The sequence below is a fragment of the Numenius arquata genome, chromosome 7 (assembly GCF_964106895.1).
Source record: "Numenius arquata chromosome 7, bNumArq3.hap1.1, whole genome shotgun sequence".
In the NCBI taxonomy this organism is placed as follows: domain Eukaryota; kingdom Metazoa; phylum Chordata; class Aves; order Charadriiformes; family Scolopacidae; genus Numenius; species Numenius arquata.
This window is the reverse complement of record NC_133582.1, coordinates 23696445-23705663: the sequence shown is the minus strand read 5'-3', so window position 1 is coordinate 23705663 and position 9219 is coordinate 23696445. Positions and strand designations below refer to the sequence as shown.

The following is a 9219-nucleotide window of genomic DNA, read 5'->3' as shown; positions in this document are numbered from 1 at the left end:
TAGATGCAGAATCACCTCATAAGAGAGGTGTCCTCTGAAATAGAGGTGTTCTGTTTTAAAAAATAATCTAAACTATGAAAGTTTAAAAACACTTGATCGATGGTTTTGCACTTAGTAACATTGACCTTCAGTTGCTTGAAATACTATTGTAATTTTTCAATTTGCTATTATAAAATCCAGATTTCATAAACATATTATTATCTTTCCATTATGATTACTTATTCCCTCTAAGGTCTACAATGCTTTTCTATAACTTCAAAATGGAAATGTGATTAGGATGAGATTCTATCACTCAGGGGATTTGTGCAAAAAGGTGGGGATATGCACAGAAAAGGTCATTTCTTAGGGGGGAGATGCATAAAATAACACTGAGTTATGATGAAGGACAGCAATAACAGTATTAGCGATTTTGCATGTTTTTAAATTGATTGGTTTATGTTGGAGATACTAATGTTGGAGAACCACACACTGTTATTTTCTTGCCTTTCATAATATCCTTAAATAAACAAAAAAAAATCAAGCTCCTAAGAAATCTACATTATTTCAATGAATTATTTTGTTAGTTTACTAAGTGGTTTCATGTGAATAGTGTCTTCTGTGAATGTACTTGCTGTCTGACTGTGGGATAATTTTACTAACAAAATCTAGCCTATTAGATATTCAGAAATTGTCACTTTCGCGTGTTTGGTCTACATGCTGTTTGTTTTGTCACTCAAGTAATGATTTTTTTTTATTATTTAACTGGCTGAATGTGATATTTGAGTGGACAAATAATTAATAACAAAGTCTATTATGATTCTTCTGGCAAACAATGATTGCAATTAAATTAGAAAAGGTGGCCTGTGGCTGAAAGATCAGATCAGGACTTCTTTGCCTTAAGAAGTATACCTGTCAAACGTATTTCTTGCTTTTATTTTGTTATTTTCTTGTTTTGAAAATGCTGAAGTCTGTGTGCCAGATCAAAGCAACATGATATTTCAAGTAATTACATCTTTATATGAAGTTTAAAAGTGTGCAGTATATACAGTGTAAGAATGATTAATGTTCTCTAGGCCCCAGTACTAAAATATTTTATGATTCTGATATTACAGGATTTTTACTTAGATACGTTACTCCATAAGTGCACTTTGCTAAAGTGATTTGGCATTTCTTTTATTGTTGGAGACTAAGATAAACATGGCCAAACAAAGAAAAATATCTATCCTGAGTTTTGCATTTGATGCAATGAAGAAATAAACTCTGTACCTGGAAATTTCCAAGATACCTCACAATTAAATAAGGTAATTTCTAGTGTAATGCATATTGAGAGAAAACAGTTCAAGAGATGTTTTGATCAAAATGAAATTAATAGATAAGATGAAGGATGCAATTTACTATGAGTCAGTGGATTAACTGCTCAAGGTGAGTCACCCTGGGTGACAAATGCACATTAACAGCTTTAGGGGAGCAAACTATGGGCATACTGGTTGAACACAGTGGTATTTAAAACCTGTTTGTACATATATTTGGAAGATGTTTCTTGAATTGGTAACTGAGTCTTGCATTGTCCAAAGTTCTCTAGAGTAAAAAAGGGTGACTAGAGCAACATTCTTGCAAAGAACTGAACTGCTAGAACATGTCTTTCTGAGGTACACTGATAATTTGCTGGAAGTCTGGAAATCATCAGTAACATTTGCAAGGTGAGAAAAAAAAAAGTTAACCAACACTGAGTATACATTTTTATTAGCACGTATTCTTGAAAATCTTACTGTGATGAAATTAAATGGCAAATCTTGGGACTCTTTTTAGTGCATTGTACACCTGATGCTTGGGCAAATTATTGGCACAATTTGGATACAGGACAGAGGAACTTTGGCAGCATACAAAAAGAACACAAGAGACTAACATCCAGACCAAATGAGCAAAGAAGGCTTCACATTCATTCCCTCACATAGTAGATATATTTCTAATAGCCACTACAACAATATAAAACTGCAAAGGGTTTGACCCCTTTTGATTCCTCTATTTCCATGCAATCCCTAAGTACAGGTCTCCCATGCTAGGGGAACAAGATCTAACTGCAGGTATCAACATTTTTTGTTGTTTTCTTTGCTTCTCTTTCAATTCTCCTCTTGTCCCGCAGGTACTGAGCTGCTGCTAGCAATCAGTGATAGCTGTTCTTTGACTGCCATAAAAACTTGCAGAGAATACTTGGAGCCACTTCCCAGTTCCCTAGCCTGGAACAACTGAGATCCTGCTAACAAATATTGCCTTTTCTACATTTTGCTGTGCCTTCTGTACTCATTTCCACACTGAGAAGCACTGCTTTGAAGGTAAGAGAGACTCAACGTGTTGGGAGAAGTAACCTCCTCTATTACAAGAGATGAGTAACTGGAATAGTTGCCAAGATTTAGCCACTTTAGTCATTCATATAATATCCAACAGTGGAGGCCTTATCAGCTAGTCTATAAATATATGACCTTCTACAAACTTCAGTAATATATTGCACGCTAATCAGATTGCATTTATTCTGAAGGGAAGCAGCCCTAGGGATGCGCAAGACTCAGTTGCTAGTTCTCCACACACCTCTTAGGTGACTTACCGAAGTTTTTACCTTTGTATCTTTATATCTTTATGTATATTGTAGACTTTATCCCTTTGTAAAACTGTTTTTTCTTTCTCAAACATGTCTATTTAAGCAGAAACTGCCTCTTGCTGTGTTTTGCATGATGCTCAGCCTTGGTGATATACAAGGTCTTAAGGCCTCCTGAAATAATAACATAATAACCCCCAACATTTTGTTTAAGTGTCTGTCCTCAGGCTTTCCCAAACACAGTGACTATCAGGCCCTAGTGGCAGCCCAGCCAGAAAAGTGAGGAAGGTTTTTATCCCATCACCTGCATGAGAGAGTAAAAAGAGCTTTTTTCACTCCAAATACGTTGAGCCAGGAAACACTGATCCCTAGAAGAGCAATACATGAATCGAGCCAGAAGTAACCTCTTGCCTTGCCCTGGATGACACTGCAATCTGCGTGGCACAGCCGGCTGAGTATTAAGAGCCTTGCTCGACGGCTCCCTTTAGTCCAGGGCGCTTGTCCCCTTGAGAAGCCGACCCTCAACACCCGGGTCTCCACAGGACTTCGCGCCTCAGCTAACGGCCGGCGCACGCGCCTGAGGGGGAGGGAGGGGCGCACACGCCTGATGGGAAGGGAGGGGCGCGCGCGCCGTCGAGAGGCGGGGGCGGTGCTTCAGCCGGCGGCGCGTCGGATTCGAACGGCCGTGCGGGAAGGAGCGGCGCAGCATGGCGGCTTCGGCGGCCCTGCTCCGCCAGTGCCCGTTACTGCTGCCTCAGGACCGGGAGGGGATGGCCTACGAGGGCTTCGTTACCGCCCAGGTACCAGGAGCGGCGGCCGGTACGCGGCGTCAGCCTCTCCTTCCCCTCTCCCCCCCCCCCCCCCCGGCCCGGGTTTGTGTGAAGCGGGGAGCGGAGCCGCCTGGTTTGTGAAGAAGCAAATGGCGGCGGGGGGAGGGGAGGCTGTAGTGGGGCCCTTCAGCTTGCGGTGACTGCCTGCGCCCGGTTCCCTGCGCTGTGGGGAGGAAATTGCTCTTCTTCTGGCGGCGCCGTCTCGCTGAGGGCGAGTGAGCTGGATTTGTACTGGCGAATGTTTTTTTGGGGGATAGATTCAGCGTGCCTGTGCTCTTGGCCTAGGGTTAAAGGTTGAAATAAATGACTAATGGTGGGTATTTTCCTTTCACGTACTGTTTTTGTGAGGTTTCAACTGCATCATCTCATGGGGATCCGGTAAATTGCAGTGCAGGGAGAAGAACGGCACCAAAGGCAGGTTGAGTGAATCCACTTTGCTTTCTCAAGTCCATGAGATTCCTGACAGCCCATTTCCTCAGCCTGTTGAGGTCTCTCTGAATGGTAGCACAATCGTATGGTCTGTCAACCACTCTTCCCAGTTTTGTATCCTCTGCCACTTTGCTGAGTGAGGGTGTGTCCTGTCCCACCATCCAGGTCACTAATGAAGGTGTGAAATAGTGTCGGCCCCAGGACTGGCCCCTGGTGTGCACCGTTAGTCAGGTGCCTCCTATTGGGCTTCCTCCTGTTGACTGCAACCCTTCGAGTGCAGCAGTTTGGCAAGTTTTCAGTCCACCTCGCTGTCAGCTTATCTAGTTCATTCTTCGGTTTGTATTTGAGGGTGTTATGGGAAACAGTATTAAAAGCCTTTCTGAAATTGAGGTAAAGCATCCACTGTATCGGTCACCTAATCACAAGAGGACGTGTGGTTTTGTTCTTAACTTTCTGCTGAAGAAGTCTCAGAATTTGCAGACATAATTCAAGGTATGCTGAGCTAGAATAGAGTCTGGAATAAAAGTTTTGAGATAAGTTAACTGTCCTCTTTGCTTCAGGGAGGAGTTAAAACTACTTTGCAAACCTTCTTTATTTCAGTTTAATTTCAATCATCCCATAAGAAAGTTGAAGGAGGATCACAAATAGGGACGATTATTGAAAATACAAGTAGGTGGCATTTAGGAACTGCCTCATCTGGATTATGTTCATGTACTTGGGACTGGTTTTGTTTACAGTTTCTGAAACCTTGCTACAGTCTGTTGCAGATTAGTTCCCAAGTTCCTTTTTAGCATGGTACTTTTATGGTAAGCGTCTGTTTTGACTTTTACTTGAGTTGGAGGCAGACTTTCATGCACTTCAGCATGACTTGGATTAAATTATATTTCTTGGTTTTGTCCAGATTTGGATAATGTTTATTTTTCCTCTAAAAGGTGTTATGTTTGCTTTACGAAATGTGGTGCACTGAAAATTTTTTACTGAATACTGTGAGTTAGAGTTTCAACTTCAGAATTAAAATAAGTGTTATTTCTACCTGTCACTCATGCTGCTTTTTTTCCTAAATAAAGAATATCTGAGTAATATTCCTGAAAGTCAGATAATACAAACTTTATTTCTAAGTAGCTGATCTTATGGGCAATACTTCCCACAAGCATCTGACACTTTTTCTTTGCTGACCTTCCTATTAACTAAATGTTTATTTTCAAGGGTAGAGACTTCCATATCAGGATACTGTTACCAATGGATTTTCAACTGAAAAATGCAAGGTAATATAGCAAATGAAAGCAATTTACAAGTGTATGTAACAAAAGCTTATTTTGATAAAAGCAATGATGGATATGCATATGAATTGTTATTTTTTCCACTATCAGTGTTGGTAATTAATTCTTACAGGTTTCAACTTAATCTTGTAACAAAATTGTACAGCATCAGTGTTAATAAACAATGACAATAAACAATGCCTATATCAAAATACTTTGTTGTTAATTAACTTTGAAACCTGTAATTAATTGGCTGTACTTATATATAAATCAATGTACTTGGGGAAAAAAAGTTCATTTAAATTGAAGTTAAAAAAGCTATACTAACCATCATTTTTTCTTTCCTGTTAATACGTATTAACTTGTGGTACCCAACTTTTTTTTAGAAGCTCTGTTCTTATTATTGTGTTTATCGTAGTTGTGTGTGTGTGTGTATGTATTGTGTATATGCACACATACATGGATTAGTCTTTAACATTGTATTCCATACTTCTGCCTTGGCCAGTCCGCTCTGAACTGCGAACAGATGTGGTATTAGACAGCTTTATTACATTTTGGGTTGGATACTTAAAACCACATTTTAGGTAACTTTGACATTTTCAGGATATAATTTTTAAATATTGGTGTATTTTATGAAGTCATATTAGCTTGCAAGAATTATGTTGTTGTTTACAGCAAAGAACAGAGGCTTTTGTAGGTAAATGCTTAATTTTTAATGGGCTTTGGGATAGTGACATTTGAAAGTTTTCAATAACTTTGAATAAGAAAACTCAAAGAAACTTTTAAGTATTGTGTACTTCCTTTGGATTTTTTTTTTGAAGAAAAACTTTTATGTTGTTGTATAGCAGACTTTTTTATCTCTTCTAAAAATCATGTACTATGAATCTATAATTTATACAAAATACTATTTGTCTAGGATAGAGTGTAGCTGGCACCTAAAGAAGATACTGCATGGATATCGGCATATTTTAAAGCAGGTATACAAATTTTAAAACCATTTCTGTTAAATGTATTCTTATAGCTCTGGGGTTCCCAACATAAGAAGGACACAGACCTGTTGGAGCAGGTCCAGAGGAGGGCCACAGAAATTATCAGAGTGCTGAAGCACCTCCCCTATGAAGACAGGCTGAGAGAGTTGGGGTTGTTCAGCCTGGAGAAGAGAAGGCTCCTGGGAGACCTTATAGCAGCCTTCTAGTACTTAAAGGGGGCCTACAGGAGAGAGGGGGAGGGACTCTTTATCAGGGAGTGTAGTGATAGGACAAGGGGCAACAGTTTTAAAATAGAGTAGTTTTATACTAGAGACAGGGAAGAATCTTTTTATGATGAGAGTGGTGAAAGAAACACTGGTACAGGTTGCCCAGAGAGGTGGTGGGTGCCCTATCTCTGGAAACATTCAAGGTCAGGTTGGATGGAGCTCTGAGCAACCTGATCTAGTTGAAGATGTCCCAGCTCATGGCTTGGATTAGATGATCTTTAAGGGTCCCTTCCAACCCAAACTATTCTATAATGATAATTCATAAAGGCTTACACTCACACACCTATTCTAAAAGTGTTAAAGAACTCTCCTTTCATTGTATACCCAATATTTATTTTTATATGCTTCAGGATTTGCATGTAAATCTAAAGAGAGATGGATAGAATTTGGTAAATATTTATTTTTAGTCAAGCTTTTTTTTTTTTTTTAAGATTGATATTGAAGAATTTTTAATAAATGGCTGCTGACATTTTACTGGAATTTTTCTTTAATCTCTCAAAACAGATTTTGTTTTTTATATATTTGTTTTTTTACAAACTGTTCATAATACAAAGAAGAGAATTCACATTAATTATTGATAGATGTAGTTCATTCTGTGTTGTAGACAGTCAGGGAATCTACCTTAAAGCTCCCTATCCAGAAGAAACTTTGAAGCAAGGATACAACAGCCCTGGAGTAAAGAAGAATATTTTGTTTCTAGGAAGGCATCTTTGCTACCTGTGCTGGTTGTGACACTGTATCTCATGGGCTGTGCACCCCTCTGTAGAACAAGGGTTGTGGCTAAGGAACAGAGCCAAGGAAACTGAAGTGTGAATAAATATGTACGGCGTCTGAAGATAGACAGGAATCCTTAATCATGGTCAGCATCTAAAAGCAGACAGGTTTGGGGAGTTCTTAAAGAAATGTAACCAACTACAAAACATTTTTGAGTTATTCTAAAGCTGCTGTTCTCATTGGCGAAGACAAAAGTCTTCGCCAATGTTTTCATAAATACATAATGTGTAAAGTCTTCATAAACTGTATAAATGTGTTAATGTGACATGATGTGACAAAGGTGGTGATTAATTTTCAGTACAGTTCCCTGCACTCTGGGAGGTTTGTACTTGAGTTGAAGTATTTAAACATACTGTTATTTTATTATTATAAACAGTCAGGGGTTTTTTTTGTATTAGTTGGTTTGACAATACTAGGAAAATAGATAGACTGAAATTGTTTACCACTAAAAGTTATAAGTTGAAGAAAACACCTGTACTCAGCACTGGTGAGGCCACACCTCGAGTATTGTGTCCAGTTTTGGGCACCTCAATACAAGAGAGATATCGAGGTGCTGGAGCGAGTGCAGAGGAGGGCAACGAAGCTGGTGAAGGGCCTGGAAAACAAATCATATGAAGAGCGGTTGAAGGAGCTGGGACTGTTTAGTAGGAGGAAGAGGAGGCTGAGGGGAGACCTCATCACTCTCTACAACTACTTGAAAGGACACTGTAGAGAGGTTGGTGCTGGTCTCTTTGCACAGGTAATTAAGGACAGAATGAGAGGGAGTGGCTTCAAGCTCCAACAGGGTAGGTTTAGACTGAACATTAGGAAAGAATTTTTTACAGAAAGAGTGGTCGGGCATTGGAATAGGCTACCCAGGGAGGTGGTTGAGTCACCATCCCTGGATGTGTTTAAGAGCCGTTTAGATGTGGTGTTGGGGGATGTGGTATAGGGGAGAACTTTGTAGAGTAGGGTAGATGGTTGGACTCGATGATCCCAAGGGTCTCTTCCAACCTAGACAACTCTATGATTCTATTCTATGATAAAACAAACTAATACTGTGTTCCTTCCAGAGGTTGCACAGCTGTCCAGATCTTGTCAGTTTTATGGTGGAGCTGAAATCTGTTTTGGTAAGTGACAGAATATATGTGTGGGAGAAGGTATGTTCTAATAGCTTTGGTTTTCACTTTCAGTTTGTTACAGTTTACTGGTTAATAGATGGATTTATATTTGGGGATTTTTTTTTTTTTAGAAGAGGTGACTTCGTATGTATGCTGTTCGTGTAATATTTGTATAAATATCCTTTAGGATTTTAAGTGACTGTACTTTTTGGACATTGGAATGTTATAGAAAAATTAAAATCCCAGCAACCGATTTCAGTATAGAGCCATCCTCTTTACAATGATTTGCTTGGAATTTCTGGTATTGTCCAGGTTATAATCATACAAAAAAAAATGAAAGCTTATAATGATACAAAGGATTATACAGTCAGTGGATTTCTGAAGGTGCTTTCGCCTGTGTGACAACTTGACCAATAAATGCAGAAAGTTTAGGGTTTTTTGTGGTTCAGAGACTGCTGTTTGTTTGGGGTTTTTTTTAAAGTGTTTTGATTGAATTGAAGAGTAGCAAAGTCTTCAGTTAACAACACAAAACTGACAATTTCTTGTCCATTAGTAACACATTGTTCTATGAGCCTCCTTGGCAAAGAATACTTGTGTACAACTTACTTAGAAATAAAACAGAGTAAGTATTTTTCAAAGCAACAATAAAAATACCCTCCTAGTATTACACAACTGCTCTGTGTTGGGAATGCCTTTCCTCAGTGTTGGTTCAATCCCTGCCGAACTGGATTTCACCAAACCAGGCAAAAGCGCTTGGAATAGGACTGAGTAAGAACGTCTTTATGTGGCTATTTTGGAATATTTCACAGTAGTAATTCCAATCTATTTGCCTGGATACGCAAGCACTCAGGAAATGAGAATGCAATGAAAGTATAATTCATTCAAAGTAGTAAAATAGTGATCCTTAGTGAAGATAGTAAAAACAACAGAAGACCCTGTGGGACAACTGGGCAGAAATGATTGTCATACTGATTTCATTATTAATTTTTTATTATTTCTT

At 39.0% G+C, this 9219-nt stretch overlaps 1 protein-coding gene across 3 annotated transcripts in view; it reads left to right on the top strand.

The window, feature by feature from the left end:
- Nucleotides 1-3168: 3168 nt before the first annotated feature.
- Nucleotides 3169-9219, top strand: part of FANCL (FA complementation group L) — a 31182-nt gene continuing 25131 nt past the window's right edge. The window contains exons 1-4 of one of the 3 annotated variants that reach the window (XM_074151044.1): nt 3169-3372; nt 5038-5096; nt 6007-6067; nt 8172-8228. In XM_074151044.1, the coding sequence (XP_074007145.1) occupies nt 3280-3372; nt 5038-5096; nt 6007-6067; nt 8172-8228 (270 nt within the window). In that variant the 5' untranslated portion in view covers nt 3169-3279. The remainder of the gene's footprint in view (nt 3373-5037; nt 5097-6006; nt 6068-8171; nt 8229-9219) is intronic. The other 2 variants (XM_074151043.1, XM_074151045.1) reach the window with 2 other exon arrangements.